The sequence below is a fragment of the Phoenix dactylifera genome, chromosome 3, assembly GCF_009389715.1.
Source record: "Phoenix dactylifera cultivar Barhee BC4 chromosome 3, palm_55x_up_171113_PBpolish2nd_filt_p, whole genome shotgun sequence".
NCBI classification, from domain to species: Eukaryota; Viridiplantae; Streptophyta; class Magnoliopsida; order Arecales; family Arecaceae; genus Phoenix; species Phoenix dactylifera.
Genome location: NC_052394.1, coordinates 12,216,832 through 12,234,140, shown reverse-complemented (window position 1 = coordinate 12,234,140; position 17,309 = coordinate 12,216,832). Strand labels below are relative to the sequence as shown.

The 17,309-nt window shown below is 42.0% G+C and overlaps 1 protein-coding gene across 1 annotated transcript; it reads left to right on the top strand.

Moving 5' to 3' along the window:
- The first annotated feature begins 1,899 nt into the window (after nt 1-1,899).
- On the top strand, nt 1,900-13,226 carry LOC103719359. The gene is made up of 2 exons (XM_008808563.3): nt 1,900-2,289; nt 13,001-13,226. The coding sequence occupies exons 1-2, from the start codon at nt 1,985-1,987 to the stop codon at nt 13,056-13,058; spliced, it is 363 nt and encodes a 120-aa protein (XP_008806785.1). The 5' UTR covers nt 1,900-1,984; the 3' UTR covers nt 13,059-13,226.
- Nucleotides 13,227-17,309: the final 4,083 nt, after the last annotated feature.

Sequence of the window (17,309 nt, the reverse complement as noted above, 5' to 3'; positions counted from 1 at the left end):
GAGTTGATAAAAGAAAAATGACAGAGATACCCCCTTAATTTTGGGCTAATCGTAAAGACACCATCTGAATTTTCAAAAGTTTCAAACAGCCCCTTCAAATTTACAAGCCATTCCAAACTAGTCCTATTATTCGTCTCTCTTAATAGAGTGGCTTCATGTGACTATCATATGGTAGTATAAAATTGTATTATCACCAAACTATTCTTTATATCATAAAAGGACCCATTGTTGGATCACCCATTGCATAGTGGTGTCAGAACTTATCTCCTTTATGCGAATCCACCATTTGACCATCCATCGCATAGATCTCAAAATGCTTCAAATTTTTTTATTCATCCACCAGCATAGATCTCGAAGTAACCGATGTATGACCAGAATCATCCATCCACCTACATAGATTTCGAAGCGATCGCATGGATGATCTTGACTATTCATCCACCTCACCAATCTCAAAGGAACTCCATGGATGATCTAGATTATTTATCATTCTACATAGATCTCAAAGCAATCAGTGGATTATCGGGATTACTCAAAGCAAACAGAGAAATTCGCCCTCTTGCATAGATCTCAAAGCGATCATGAATGATCCAAATGTCATTCATATACACGGATCTCAAAGTGATCAATGGATAATCAGAATTACAAAATTTAATTTTTTTAGTCAGTATCTTGCTATTTAATTATTTAATTGACATGCTTAAATCCCATTGTGTTATGTTGCTTACTCGGCTGGTATAGCTCATTATTTTATCTTTTTTATTTTTTAGATTCTATCCAACAATTTCTCGGAACTTGGGGGAGTGCACTATTTTCTGAAGATATTCATGCTCATTTTAATTCTAGTTTAGTTAGACTAGTTGAGTTTAGTTTGAATATTTTATTCGATTTGAACAATAATAATTAGTTAACATATTTTGACTTATGTTACTTTAGAATAATTGATTATGAGAATAATTTGCTTAAATCTTGATTAAATTAATTAATTTTTGAGGAACGAAGAATTATTATTATTTTTTGAAATTATTATAATTTGATCAGTAATCTTGCATGTTTATATGATCCGTTCTGCAAGTATACGGCGTCTATTGTGTTCCAGATACAGGGGTGATATAGGCAAAATCATGCATATCCTAATGTTCTTAGAGAAAAGCATCAAGTCATGACAGTTCATGAAATTTGTACAGTGTATGCATCTCACTTGCTCCATATCATATTTAGTCGCAAAACTCACACACATAAAAAGGAGGAACAGAGACTCGGATTCCTTCTGCTCTTGCTGAAGAGAATTACATGTTCTACCGCATTCATTACAACCCTTCACCAGTCCAAGGTCCTCAACTCTCCCACATGGATCCTTATTTTTTATACCAGACCTCTAGTTTGTCATATTTGTAAGGGCTGTCTATTTAGCAACCATATTCATAACATCATTCACTAATCAGCTTGAACAGACTTGCCCATTTCCCAATCCAAATACTATAATGTGCTTCCTTCATAGCAGGATTTATTTTTTGGAATTAGAAAGGGCTAATTTTCACCTTCTGTCCCTCTAAGTCCATGCTCTCCATTAATAAGTAATAACTACCAAAATCAAATCTCTATCTCCTTATTCTAGTAGTAAAGATAACATCATCTAAGTTAGGGACCATATACCTAATTACTGTGCTTATTTTCTTTATTTATACAGTTAGTGGCAATGTTGACACAGAATCCATCACACAAGACTCACGATCCAACTCGCAAGATTCTTGTCCACGCCCAAATAAGTACGCTCAAGACTGGAGGCCGCACCACCACATTCGATTACTTTTTCAGTATCGTACAAAACTCCTATCATTACAAGGGCATCGTCGTCATTTCCTATAAAGTCACAGCCCCTTATAAAATCTCGTGCTCCGATCCTCCTATCGGTACCGAGAGAAAGCCAAGGGCATTCCTTGCAAATATATAGAAACAACAGGGGAAGGGGGAGAACGAGCCGTCGATGAGGCTTCTGGAGCTGGTCCCCTGCGCCTGTACGGCCTTGGGGCTGGAGGAGGCGCCACCGGCGAGCCGGCGGGCATTGGAGACGGTCCCGCTCTCCCCCGCTCCCCGCAAGCGCCGCCGGCGGCCCCGCCACGGTGGGCCGGTGAGTTGGAGGCCGTCGCTTGGGACGATCGCGGAAGTCAGCGCGGCGGGCGCGGCGGGCGAAAAGGAGGTGCGGCCATTCGGCCGACCGGGGAAGGCGATGGCCGGTCCGGCCGCATCATCCGGTCGGGTTCTCCCTCGGTCGCAAGGAGACGACAACCGGTAAAACTCTCTCCCCTCTCTCTCTCTCTCACCCCCTAGAAATTAAATTACAGTAATTACGTTTGCTCTGTGATTCGTGGAATTTGGTTTCATGTGATGCGTTACTGCCGGCTCTTGGATCCATGAACCTTGCATTTCACTAGTGCCGCGAAATTTAGAAGCATACACGTGATCACTGATCATCCATTAGCAAGAAGAAGAGAGAAGGGACCAAAAAGGGCAAGAAAAAAAAAGAGAGTCTCGAACTAAAGAGATTACGAAAGAAATGAACTTGGATATAATGAAAAAAAAGTAAAAGAAGAGAAAGAGTTTATTTCCTCTCTAACTCTCTTATTTTTAAAGAGATTAAAACAAAGGTTTGGAGAGTGAATATATATATATATATATATTACCCGCCCTTCCCAATTTAAGTTTTCTTATTTTGCACTTCTGTATTTTTTTTTTTCTGATTTTCTTTCATAATTTTATAGGACATTCCAAACCTGGTGATGTTTGTTAAGGTAATGGAAGATAATTAATGGTATTACATAATCAAAAAGGAATACCTTACAAACTCGAGACTCTTATTTTTTAATACTAATATACAGGCACACACATTTGTTAGGCTATTAATTTATACATAAAAAATTATAATTTCCAATTCAATGTCCTGAATCATTGATCCGAAAAAGTCCGTGTTGGTTCTTGGGTCATGGGTCAGCAGTTCAACCATGGATCAGCCTAATAACTCGTGACTTCATAAATAAAACAAGTAGTTAGATATTAATTAGTAGATTAAAGATTTTTATAAGCATAGTAAATTCTGAGAGTAAAATAATATAGAAATAGCTCAAGTGGGTGGTGGGAAGATGGGGTTATTGTGTAAATTAGTATGGATTTGATTTATAGTTTTTACCAATGTGATGTTTGAAAGATTTTGTTTTTGTATGATTGATCTGACCTATCAAGACTATTGGGCAGCGTGTCAGGCAAATTGACTTGATCAACCTAGTTAATCACTGTGGCCGAGCCATCTACCATCAAAATGGCGTCGACACTCAAAATACATCGGGCGTGGCAGAGACTGACCTAGGCTGCCCTCAACTCTACTCTAGAAACTGGGTTGTTAAAGATCAGGCTCCGCCACTTGCCACAAGTCTGGAGTTTGGGCCTTTAATCACAAAGCCCGCTCCACCTCTCATGCTACCGTCCATCATACATCCATCAAAGTTGACCTTAAAAAAATTTGGGGATGAGGGCTCTCAAGTGATAAATATTGTCCGAGATGCTACAAGAGCAGAGATAAAGTCCTAGATGTTCTGAGCTATCATAAGATTTTTTAGGATGACTTGCATGGATGATCTCAACAGCCTGTATTTGAGCCCTCTCTAGAATTATACTCGGTGATGGATTACTCTCTCCAAAGATCTAGGTATTTCTCGCCATCCAAATGTGGTAGGCAACATATGCATCCATAACCGCCCCGAGTTTGAGGTGAGTCCTACCCAACCAACTCCTCAGGACTTGAAGGAAGGAGTCAGTCAAGGTCATCGTACGGAGCACCTTCGAAGGGATGGCGATCGATCTTTACACTCGCTCCGCTCTCCCATACTAAAAGATGATATGATTAACAAACTCCTCTACCTTGCAGTAGGGGTAAGTCATGGGATGCTCAATCCACATCTACTTAGGACGGCCTCTATCAGAAGTAGGGGTGCCAATGGGTCGGGTCGTTTGGATCTTAAGTGACCCCGATCCGATCCGATTTCTTATTGAGGTCTTAATTTTGGACCCAAATCCAACTCGATTGAAGATCAGATTGGGTTAGGTTTACGACTATAAATTTTGACCCAACGGATCGTTCGGATCGGGTCAGATCCATGTATAACTTGGACCCAACCCAAAAAATTTGGGTCCGGGTCGGGTCGGGTCCGAGTCGGGTCGGGGTCAGGGTTGTCGGGTCAGGTCAGGACTTACTGCTTTAATTTATGAATGAAGGCAAGACATGGAGTTAGCAGAGAAAGGGGTGGCTCACACGTATTAAGGCATTCGGTGATGATGGTGGCGTTGCATAGGAACTTATGGCACGTGGGACACCTCATGCACGCAGCCAGAAGCTCCCGCTGGACCATCACCACCTGTGGTGGCCCTGCCGCCGCCCCGGACTCGTCCCCGGCCATCTCTAGCACCGCCAGCCCACGGTCCCCGCGTTGCTTAGCATGCCCCTTGCATGCTAGCTTGGAGCGCCACAGCCGACCGTCCTCGCCCATCCCTACAGCTCCGGAGCCCACATTGATCGACGAATCACGTCGAGAATGAGGGAACGAGGGGGATCTGACGACGAGGACAAATAAAGATAGGAACTTTATGCAGAGAAATGGAAGGAGAGAGCGGTCTGAGGGTGGATTTGGAGGAGAGGTGAAGGGGGGAGGGGGTTACGGGGTGGTTGGAGAGAGAGAGAGAGGGAGGGAGGGATCGAGCGACGGTGAGGAGTGGAGGACCGAAGAGAGAGAGGGGGGAGGAAAAGGGAAGGCAGAGGGAGGGTGGGGAGTGGGGAGGCGTCCCATCTTCTCACGAGTCCTTCCTGGCTTCCTCCTTCCACCTTTCGCTACTTTTATCCACTCTTTGTCTCATCCCATCACCAAGACGGGTTCGGTTGTATCTTTCACGTGAAGGAATGATTGAACTTCCTTCACGACATCCATCGTAGGATCGCTCTCCACATCGATCTTCAAGCATGTCAAACTTTTCATTCACAACCTACACAGGTCTTAAAACGACCATTGGACGATCCAACAGTGGATTTACGAAAAAGGAAGATGAATCCTTCTTTTTAAGACCCACCAATATCTAATATCTCTCGGATCTTCTCCATCTTTTTCCGCTTTGCTTTTTTTCTATAAGAAGATGCTGGTCGAACCTGTTTCGAAGACCGCAGATGTTGAAGGATGACATTTATATTAAATAACTACGTTTTGGAAAAGTACAAATGGTACTAAAATTTAGCTGAAGCTAAAACCACTATCCTTGCCGGTTGCTTCTCTGCATGGATCTCAAGGCAAATACGGTTGTACCACTCCTACCACCTCCTTTTTGCTGCTTTCCTTCCTCTTTGTATTTTTTTTAGAAATTTCATAGGCTATGGGCCTGCGGGCCTGCGAGCCTAAATGGATAATTCGGATTCGGATCAGATCGAATCGAGTCATTGGATAAATAATTCAAAATTGACCGAAAAAAATGGGTTGGGTCAGGTCAGGATTGGGTCGAAATTCAGTAAATTCAGATCCGGTCCGAAAAATAGAACGGGTCTAATTTTAGAACCCGACCCAGCCCCGCGGGTCCAAAAATTTGGATCAGATCGAGCCTAAACAGGTCGGGTCGGATCGGGATATGGATCAATCCGATCCATTTGCAGCCTTAATCAGAAGGTGTCCCCAGATCACCTTCCAAAGAAACAAAGCAAATCATCGGGTGAATACCAAACCTCCAAATTCAGGCATATTCATGTCTCTGAGTTTGCTTTCCTATGAAGAGGTTGTAGAGATCCCTCGCTCTGACCCTCAGGCTGTATGTAGAACTTCACACACTCACATCATGAGCAATTACCCTAGAACCATAATAGACTGCAACCTCTTTGCCAAGTACTTCCCAAAGAAGCAGCCATTAGTATCCCACCTCCTCTCTCTAGGTAAGATCATTGAATTGCATGTTGTTTGTCTCAGTACTGACCATAGTCGTCTAGGGCCTTATGAGGAAGGTCATCCATCCATGGGTCCCACATGATGGAGCTCCTTCAACCAACCTGGATATCCCCAGTTGAGGTCCATGGGCCATACTTGGCCCTCATCATCATACTCCATGGGCACTCGGGCTTGAGAAGAAACCTTGTAGCATACTTGGCAATCAATGCCTCTCTCCTCCTCATTAGTGATTGAATGCTGAGACCACCATTCTACATCGACTGGCAGATCACTCCCCAAGCGACCAAATGCACACCATATCCTCCTCCTTAAGAGCCCCACAGAAAACATCGAAACATCTGTTCAACCTTTATGAGTGTGGATCTCGGTATGATGGTGTTGGACATGAAGTAGACCAACATGCAGCTTAGAATTGATCTCACAAGGGTCAGCCTGCCCATCATGGATAGGGACAAGAACTTCCAATCTTCTAACCACTTCGGAATGCACTATGTCATATGCATTCAATCATTCGAAGCCTCCGCCCGATGATGGGTATACATTGTTAACTCCAGGGCCCCTCTTGCTCTTTGATTCTTAGGAACTTTCTAATAGTATGCTTCACCCGTGGCTTAGTTTTCGAGCTGAAATGGATGTCATACTTGAGGAGATTCACCTTCTGGCCTAAGGTTGAGCAATAGCCCTCCAATATTTGTCTAAAAACTGTTGCGTTCCTCATGAAGGCCCTGGCTAGCAAGAGGTAATCATATGCAAAGATCAAATGAGAGATAGGTCGGGCTTTGTGGCAAGCGTGTCGGCATCTATTGCCTGGTTCAGGCACGCTACCCACAGAACTCGAGATAACATATTAGTACAAATAATGAAGAGGTATGGAGACAAGGGACAACTTTGTCGGAGAATGATTGAAGAGCAGAAGAAAGGTGTTGGTATTGCCGTTAATCAAGATGGAGAAGAAAGGGGCCCACACACAGCCCGATATCTAGCTGTTGCTGGAAATTGGACCCGGAGGCGACCGCTGGGCCAGGAAGGGGGAGCTCCGGTGAGAATCGGCGGTGATCGGCGGCGGTCCGACGATGCGTGGCATCCTCCGGAAGGCCTGCAAGAAGCCGGTGGCCGGGATTTTCGGCGCCGGCCCTCCGATGCTTAAGTCAGAGGGGGCAAGTGTGAGAATGGAGACAATAGTAGAGAGTCTGGATTTTTTTTCTCCCCCCTTAAAATGGAGGAGTCCCCTTTTATAGAGGAGGCTGGGTTACCTGTGATGTGACGGGGCAAACTGCCTATCGTACAATCTAGTATGGAGTGGAAATTAATGCCCGATCGTATGAGTCAGCGCTGTTACTGTTGGAGATTAGGTTGAAGTTCTCGAGTCATTGTTGAATCATGTTATCATCAATTGTCAAGTAGGTTTGCCGTAAGAGGCTCAATGTCCGTAGACGACAGAAGCCATACGCTTTAATTGTTGAGTGAACCAGGGGTCGGGAGAGGTCATACGCTTTGATGGTTGAGTGAACCGGAGATCATCATGAACCATGCCCATTTAATGGTTGAGTGTGCTGGAGGCTTGCAGAGGCCATGCGCAATAATGATTTGACGACAGTGGCAGGATACGGTGAGGTTGCGTATCTGGAGTCAGACTTCCTTAAGGAGTTAAGCCGGGGTCAAATATTTGGATAAGGCATTTCGGAATTCGGCACCTGGTCGGGTGCCGAGCCAGTTGCCAAGCTGGGCGCATTCTAGTCCGAGCGTCATCAGGTCGGATGCTTCTGGTCGACGCTCCCCGGTCGGGTGCTTCCTGTTCGGGAGCTTCCTGGTCGGCGCTTCCTGGTCGGCGCTTCCTGGTCGGTGCTCCCCGGTCGGGAGCTTTCCAGTCGGCGCCTCCTGGTCGGGATCTTCCTGGTCGGGATCTTCCTGGTCGGCGCTCCCCGGTCGGGAGCTTTCCGGTCGGCGCCTTCTGGTCGGCGCTTCCTGGTCGGGAGTTTCCCGGTCGGCGCCTTTCGCTCCAGGATGCCTTATATTTTCCCCCCAACACTAGCCAATCCACATCTCATGAGAGCCAAAAATCTCGAGTGAGTACTAAAGAAAATTTTAATCACCATAAGGCTTTGCTTGCAAGGAGATTGCTGAAGGTCGAACATGAACTCCTAGGAGATAAGAGCATTGCCCGTAATGCTTCAGCCACCTACAAAAGCTCCCTGCTCCGGGCCGATAAGTCTAGGAAGCAGCGGTTTCATCCTATCCACCATAATCTTCGCCATCGCCTTGTAAAAGGTTGTGCAAAGACTAATCAGTCTAAAATGGCTAGGCTCCGAAGCATCCTATCTTTTTGGCATCAAGGTGATGTAAGTCTCCTTCCAAGCATTTGATATTGTGGTTGTGTTGAAGAAGAGCTGAATAACCGCCACTACCTCTTGATGGACAATAACCTAGTATCTCCTAAAGCATAACGGAGGAAAGACATCCGACCCTGGAGCTTTATCCTCCGCCATAGCTAAGAAAGCACATTGCACCTCAGTCTCCAACATTGACTCGATGAGAGCAGCATTCTTCGAGTCTCCGACCCTAGCATCCGGTTGTAGAAAAACAAACGTTGCACTCTATCCTAGGCCTGCAGTCCGCTTGAATCTGAAGAACTCGAACATCAACTATTTGATCCCATCCTCCTCCTCCAACCTTTGCCCAATATCATCTCTGAGAGATTGGATGAAGTTTCTCTATCTTCTAATGATTGTAGACTAATGGAAGAATATGGTATTCCTATCCTCCTTTCTGATCCACCGAACTCTTGACTTCTATTGCTAGAGTACCTCTTATTGTCATAATAAAGAGTGGTGCATGCCAAGCTTCGTTCAGAGATTGGCCAGTTCCTTTGTAGACAAGCCACCGTCACGGTCTTCTCTTCTATGTAGGTCAACAATAGATACTTCCACCTCTTTCAGGTGCCTGAAGATGTTACCCCCAATCTCTTAGTTCCACCACTGCAGCCTTCACTTGGTAAGCTTAGTTCGTGGGTAACCCGGTACATAGTGTCCCCTCACACTAGCACCCCTCAAGTGTCATGCATAATGTCCTTCTATAGCCCCTATTTACCATAGCCCCTCATGCATAGTGTCCTAGGACCGCGGGTATAATAACCACAACTTCTTGAAATGAAAGGGGCTATGGTAAATAAGGGCTATAGTAAATAGTCTAGCGATGGTGTTAATCAAAATTGGATAGTGATCTGAAGCAACTCGAGAGAGATGATGAACCTGGTAAGCGAGAAAGCGCTAGATCTAGCTCATCATGGCCAGAGCCCTATTGATTCTCTTCTAAATTCTAGTGCCGCTAGTCCAGTTGTTGCACTAGTGAATCTCGGCTTGGTGAAGCCAAGATCAACCGACCCATTAGCTCCATGAAATCACGAAATTTCTTGATCTCAACTTTGTCAGTATAGACCTCGCCTCCTCTCTTCTCATGTGGCTCCTAAATGTAGTTAAAATCTCCAGCAACCATAGCTGGGATACTCTACCTGACCAAGTTAGACACCTCACCCCACAACACCCTCCTTTGCCTCTAGTTAGTACTAGCATACATACTTGACAACACCCAAGGAGATCCATTAAGCTTTAAAATAATTATTACAACTTGTTGGGTATAGTTGTGGAAGACATCCATAGTAGCCGCACCAATCTTCCAAACAACAACATCTCCCTCGCTAATCCTTGGGATTTAATGGCATAGGAACCCTAGGACGTAGGGAACCATCGCTGGATCCGATGAAGGCTTCTCCTAGATAGCTGCCTTTCAAACAACAGAAAGATCACCGGGTAATATAATTGCACCAATCTTCTAAAGCGGAGGTGAAGGAGGGCTTACTAGCCCCCCTGCAATTCTAGACAAGGATTTTCATTTTGACACTTGGGGCACCGGTGGACCTTGCTCCACTGTACACTAACCCCAGCCACAGGCTCCCGCTCCTCAAATTGGGCCAGCCCGCAATCAAGCTCCCAAGTCTGCTTGCCCAGATCTAGTGATGCCTTACCCTCATCACCGCCGATGCATGCTCCACTGGCTAACTAGAGGATAGCTATCGCTGATGCCCCCGGATGGCACTTCCCTGCTCATCACCACCCCACAGCCCGGCTCCATGGGTCCGGCCGGCACAGATGTCGACTCCACCACCATGCCCTTGTTCCCTTTGTCTAATGGAGAGTGTATCCGCAGGGCTCGGGTCTCTATTTTGGCGGAGCTCTGCCCAACGTCGCTTGAAGGGGAGTAAGTGCCTCCATGGTTGACGACACTACCACCGGGTTGTTCCTTGGCTTTGATGGCGAAGATGGGGACATGATGGAGACCACTACTAGATCATCACCAGAAGTCAGCCTAATTAATCACCTGACCTAGTTCCCTTGACCGCACCCAAGTCCCCGACTAGGCAGATTGGGTTAGCCACCTTTGAATCAACTGCAGGGCCCAAGCCCACTACGCGATGGCCTATGTTAGCACCCCTCGTTGCTAGGCTCTTGGGCCGCTTGAGGTTAGAATAGCCCAGGCCCGCGTTTGCCATAATAACCTCTGGGTTGCTCGACTCTTCCACCAGGCCGGCCTCGTTGGCTTCATGGGCCGTGCCCTTCCCGCTAAGTGGATCAAAGCTGGACTCAGCCTCGATTCCGGCTTGAGTTAGACCCATCCCTTATTGCTAGTTATCGCTAATCATGCAGTCCTTCGAGGGTGATCCATGGCACAAAACTTTTGCTAGTTTTTGCCACCCATATGACTCCAGCGGCGAGCCGGGTGAACTCGGCCGGTTTTGAGGCGAGTTCGGCTGAGACAAGGAGGAACCTAGCCTAGATGACTTTGGTGTAGACTTGGACGTCTTCCTCATCCTTGGCATCCCTCTGCTACCCTAGGTGGCCAAATTCTTGTCATTGTGTGCTAGGGTCCAAAAATGAGCTGTTAATCTTGCTCCTTCTTGTTGGTATCACGCTCGCCACTGTCCCCCAGGCTATCGCTCACATCCACCACCATCGATGCTGATGAGCTTTTCCTCTCTGGTAGATCTCCCACCTCCATCAACGGCTCTAGCAACGGAAACTTGTAGTTGTCGTCGGTGTGCCTTGTTCTCCCGCATTGGTAGCAGAAGAGGAGGGCATTCTTGTACACGAATGGTTGCGAGAAAATCCTAGCTCTCCCCTTGATATGGATCCCCGACTTTAAGGGTTCAGTAGCATTGATAGCCACCTTCACCCTCGCATGCCCCAATTTCTTTAGTTGATCGGTAAAGCTATCCATCGCCAGCAATCAGCCGACGGCCGCAGTGATTTGTAGGATGGTCACCTTGTCCTAGTATTCTAGGGGAAGCTTTGGCAACCTCAACCACACTACGACCAACTTGACAATGTCCATTCGTGGGAAAAATCAGGAGCCCAAGCCTCCATCACTGCCCCACAACAACCCATTTGGATCCTCCTCCGACTTGAATCGGATGACATGGTGGTCTTCAGCTAGGAAAAATGCCTCTATCTCGTAGTGAAGTTTCCCACGCACCATCACCTCTCGGACCACCCATTCAGCTGAAACTCGTTAGCCCAAGCTCCGAATAATAACCACCACCTTTTCTTAGGCTTGCCTCACTGCCTCGATTCGCTCCTCCGACAGCTTAAGGACATTCATAAAGTATCTCCAAAGGTTCTCCACCTCCTTTGACATCTGATAGGTTGTCCGCCCCATTGACCTCGCATGACCTTGCTTCTTCTCTTTGCTGAGTAATGGTGGACTCCGACTCCCACCACGGAGTTGCCCAATGACTTCCCTTCTTAGTCCCCCAGTCTCCACGCACACCAGGTGTTTGGCCAAGAAGCTCAGAGAGCACACAAAAATTGATGCACTCGCTCACCTAAAGCGGACACTGCTGAACTGCATAAAACCCAAAAAGAAAGCAACATATTGGCATGCCCCTTTGTCATTTCCGCAAAAGCTTGAACTCTCTCCTCTTAGGGTGTATTTGGTTCGCGGTCAAAATCGGAATTGCAATCGAAATGGATTGAAATTCTCATCGGAATGGTTATATTCCCTGATGCATTTGGTTCATGACTGAAATTGAAATCGAAATCAAAATAGAATTTAAATACTAGATAAGAGTTTGAATTTAAATTTGTCGGACTGGGGCATATTCCTATTCCCTCCTGGAGTAGAAAGGAGAATGAGACTCTTTCTAATCAAATAGTTGGAATGAGAGTTGTTTATTTCCATTCCAGAGCCCAACTCCCTCCAACCAAACATGCCCTTAACGGGCCCTACTAGATGCTCCATAGTTTGATCTAGATAGATAAATTACTCTAGAAATGCAAACATGTCGTACTTGACCTGGGTGATTGGTGAGCTGAAGTGATCATTCAAGGAACAAGTCCTTCATGAATTTTTAATAAAAATTAGTTTAAATGTTAACAACCATAATAAAGAAAAAGTAGGCAACATAAAGGAAAAAACATAGAATAATTTTTTTGACCAACACCTTAAACCTTGGACCTCTCTAACCAACTGAGCTTACAATATTTGGAAAAGTATAAGACATTTTTATTTAAAACATAAATAGAAGATAATAATTTAAATTTAAACATAGAAAAGATTGAAATACAATAAACTTGAAATATGATATCTCCTCTATGGATTCGTGCCGGAACATCTACTTTTCGTTTTAACGAGAAGGTACAAAAATATATTTATTCTAAATCAAAGAGAGAAATACACTAGAATACCGATATTCACCATGCATCTGAATATATACATGGTAATGTTCATCTAGTACCAAAAACAAGTCATTAATAAAAAGTGAAACATAATTAAAGAATATCACTTAGTTTAATGGATATGGAACATTGGCCTCCTAAAGTTATTTTTTATTTTATTCAAAAATGTAAATAAGGTTATTTTTCCTTTAAGGCTGAGGGCTATGAAATCATGCATAAAGAATATTGTTAAATTCAAAGATGATTCTTTGTTTATTTGACTTTCTTTCCACAAAATTATCATTTTCCTCTTTTGATTTTCAGGGAGATGGGAGTCTCAGCGACTATGCCTACAGTTGCTCCCACAGCCTTCCTATTCTAATGACTATATTCAAATTATTATTTAAAAGGATAGATATGAAATGATGATGAAGGATGTGAAGATGATGATGAAAAAATATGTCAAACTATTGTAGTGATTTTATGTTAATATAAACTTTTATTATGTATGCTTTTGATTTTTGTTATGTTCATGGTTTATCTGTTTACTCTTCTAAATAAGCAAAAAAAAATGTGACATGACCAGTGGAATTTCTAGATGTGGATGGTGAAATGGCCATAATGGTGAGGCTATCAATATTGAACACTTAAAGGCAAAATACATTACAAATTTTCTTTAGAGCAAGGACATTTCTTTAATCCACTTATTTGTAGCCTAGTTTCAGGCCATACATTTATTCATAATTTTTGTATAGTTGAAAGGTATTATCTAGCACTATAATGTCATTGATTCATTGCTGTTAAGAAGGTGACAGGAGATGTTACTTATATACAGAGACTTCTACAAGATATGTACTTTGATTGATCTCTTACGGATATGGCTAATGAAAGGCCTATCAAGTTTTATTTTATTTATATCAAAATATAGGTCTTGCTTAATGGACTATCTGGCTGGCTAAAGTGTAAAATATTATACTTTGGATTGGGTTGCATATGTGTTACTTTTGGCTCAATTCAAGCCTTTCTCAAAATCTTAAAACCAAAGTAGTATATGTTTTAAGATCCAAGGATCAAATCAAAGCTCAAAAGGCAACATGTTCTTTAATCCACCCTCATGCACTGTCCTCATATATATTTAGGTGAGTGGTTTCAGAAGCAATAACTCATCACTATAGTTGAATTATGTAGAACCTAGGTTAGATAACAAAAGGTTACATAATGTGCCTTTAAGTAATTGTAAACAAACTTTATGAGCATGATCTCGAGCTAAACTTATGACATCATAATGCTTGGGTATTATTACGGCCTAGAAACCCGAGTCTCACAATTCAAAAGAAAAAAGTGGTTAGGGAAGAGGGGGATCATTACTGTAAAGAAGCTTCCTAATTATTATACTAAGGCTACATTAACGATACCATTCTTTTTAATACATGAGCAATGTTGTAAGAGATGGATAAATTCTAAATCTCTCATATCTATGGCAACTAAGTGGTGGCTTAGTTGACATGCTAAAGAGAGAGAACACTTCCTTGAGCATATAATTTCTCCTTATTTCTAATAGTTGGTGTCTAAAAGTTCTCTTGTCACACTTAAAGATTTTCATGTAACTAAGTTTTGCCAAACAAATGTGTACGTACTCACTATAACAAATATAGTTATCAGCAGCATTTTTTAATATCATTTAAGCAAAAAAAATGTCGTAAAGCAGTGTATGTAAGTGCTCTTAAAGTTTCAAACTCAATATTTTATTAAAATGTTTAGCTGCAATTATATATGCCAGCAATAAAACATGTTAACTTGAACCTGTGATCCTTGGTTTGAATAGAAAGCCTTTAACCACAAAGCCACAACATATATTACTATCACACAAAAATTTATTTTTCATCTATAGTCAGATCATTAAATAATTATTTGATCTACATTATGATATTTTATATTTTAATCATTATTTGTAATGAAAAATAAAATTACTTTATTTTATTGTTTATGATATTTCAAATCTTCATTATTAAAAATATTTAAAAACTAACTTCTGTATATTCTCATATTCATATATAATTTTTCTTACAATCTCTCTAAGAGTAGGCAATCCATGAATATTTTTATTTATGCTATAATAAAAAAGTAATAATAATATTTAATGCAAAAAATATAAATATTCTTATATTATATTTTTATCTTAACTAATTTTTAATTTGTAATATTTTTAATATAAGCTCAATCGAACCATGCAGTGACCTATATAATACCAAGAAGATGTGCTAACTTGTTGTAGATATCTTCATCGCAAGGGTTTCGATCATGAGAGATTCGTCAACCACCACAATACACATGACAATATATTTGATGGCCTTAGGGTGACCAATCTCAAACTCTATATAAAAATTAATAATTTGAAGTTTAATAACAATCTTAATACCACAATTATAATATTATTTATTGTTATATTAGTTAATGCTATAATAGCACTTCTAGTTTGTAGTACTATCTTCATATCGTTTAGGTTTCGGTATTCCAATGTATGCTTGATATAAATAGAATTTTAAAATATCTGTAGATCACCAATCTTTCATGCGGATTGCAAAACATTGAGGAGTTGAGGACCTAGTGTTGGCATTAGAAGGGCTTAGGACCACCGGTTTTTAATGTGTATGTTTAATATAATCCCTATCAAATGGCCCCTTGTAGCCTTTCAAGCTTTTTGACAATCCTACAAGACTTCTTGTTGGCATCAAAAGGGTTTAGGGGTGTTAGGGTTTTGGCTAATGTTTGGGATTGGGATATATGTTAAGATATAACTAGCAGGTGTAACTATTATATATATTATAGCAGCAGGGTGATTGCCATATGTGTTAGGATTAATGAGTTGGGGTGATTGCTATTTTTAAATTTTTTATCTTATGCTAGAGCATGTGTTTATATAAAGTCTTTGATTTTTTTTAGCAAGTGAAGTATTTTCCGCACTCCTATATGACGTGGGTCCCTATTGTGATGATGCTATCACTATCTACATATATATTGTTCTTTATTGCATTACTTATTGTTTAGTTGGTTTCCTTGTGAAGATGTCCTACAATATTTTATACGATAATGTGCTATTATGTGATTCCTTCCACGTTAACTTTGTCTTTCAATTCCTTGCCTATTATCTATGCAATATGGATTTTGATCTATTTACACTAGAGATCCACCATGGGGGTGCTTTTGATTCTCCCTCACCATGTAGTATATCAGGGTTAGTTATTATAACAATAGTGACCAAGATGAAATAAGCTATATAGAGATAGAAAACATGCCAAGCATCTGGGTTATCATGAATATAAGCAATTTGATTACTTGGTCCCAAGGGAGATATTAAGGCTACTAAACATTGACCAAGATGTATTGGATGTGATGCATTCATAAGAGAGGCGAATAGTGTGGCAGTATGTATGGAGCATGGGATAGATGAGATATACTTGGACTTGGTGAAAGCACCTCCTACGCTTCTGTTCCCATATAAGATAGTAATAGCATGGTTGTTGAAGTTAATTAAGAGAACATTAGGAAGGATGCAAGGGTTGAATCTATGGTTGGGCCTACTCAAGGTGCAATAGAGGTTACTACTCTGGAGAAAGCTATAGAGGATGGCAGAGAAGAAGAAAAGGGGAAGAAGAAGGCAATTGAAACTGAGGTTAGAAAATATGCCCATTAAAGGGTATGAGGAAGGACAAGAAGAGGGAAGAAGGCAAGGTTAGAGGTTTATGGAAGATGTACGAGTGAATGAGATGTTGATAGTGTGAGTTATAGTGACTCCAATTTGTTCTTGAGCGAGCAAAGATAATGATGATGTAGATGATGACCTCTTCAAGGAAAACACTGATACTTTAGTCATTAAGGTTGAACTACATAAGGCTTAGGGAGATGAAATTGGAAAAGAAAATGAGTTGGTTGGCAAGGAGCCTGAGTTAGATGAGAATGATGAGCTTAGAAGCTTGGATAGCTCATCAGAAGATGAAGGTTTAGACTAGGTGAAGTTTTCTAAATTGAATGAGGAACATATTTCAATAAACCTACATAGTTAAAAGTTAGCATGATATTCACTTAAGTACATGTCTTCAGAAAGGCTTAGAGGCAATTCTCCATTCATGAAGGGTTCGACTACATTTACAAGCACAATGAAAGGGCTAGGACAATAGTTCTCTGTAAGAAGAACTATGGGGGGAGGGTTCATGCCTTTCCCTTACAGAGGGTTAATACAAATTAAAAATTTAGAAACCGCATATAGGTGCAATGGATACTTCAAGAACAAGAATATTTAACTCCAAATGTTTATCTCGGACCTATATGGAAGATATTAGGTTTGATACAAAGTAGAGTGTCAAAGTATTCATGGAAAAAGTGAAGAGGGAGGTGAAGGTTAGATATCTAGGGCTCAAGTCTGCAAGACAAAGAGACAAACACTACTAGCCATACATAAGTCCCATAAAGAGCAGTTGAGAAGTTGTGGGAATATTGTGATATTATCAAGAAGACAAACCTAGGCAATACCATGACTATAGACACTTTGCTTAGGCATGGCAGTGTTAGATGTATGCCCTAGAAGCCAATCTGGCTGACACATTGTTAATTCTAGGGACATAATTTTGTACTT

What these genes read in the sequence shown, in the direction of transcription:
- LOC103719359 (XM_008808563.3), top strand. Translation starts at nt 1,985, where the DNA reads ATGAGGCTTCTGGAGCTGGTCCCCTGCGCCTGTACGGCCTTGGGGCTG. An exon ending in TCGCAAGGAGACGACAACCG is followed by an intron (nt 2,290 to 13,000) that starts GTAAAACTCTCT and finishes TTTGATTTTCAG; the next exon opens with GGAGATGGGAGTCTCAGCGA.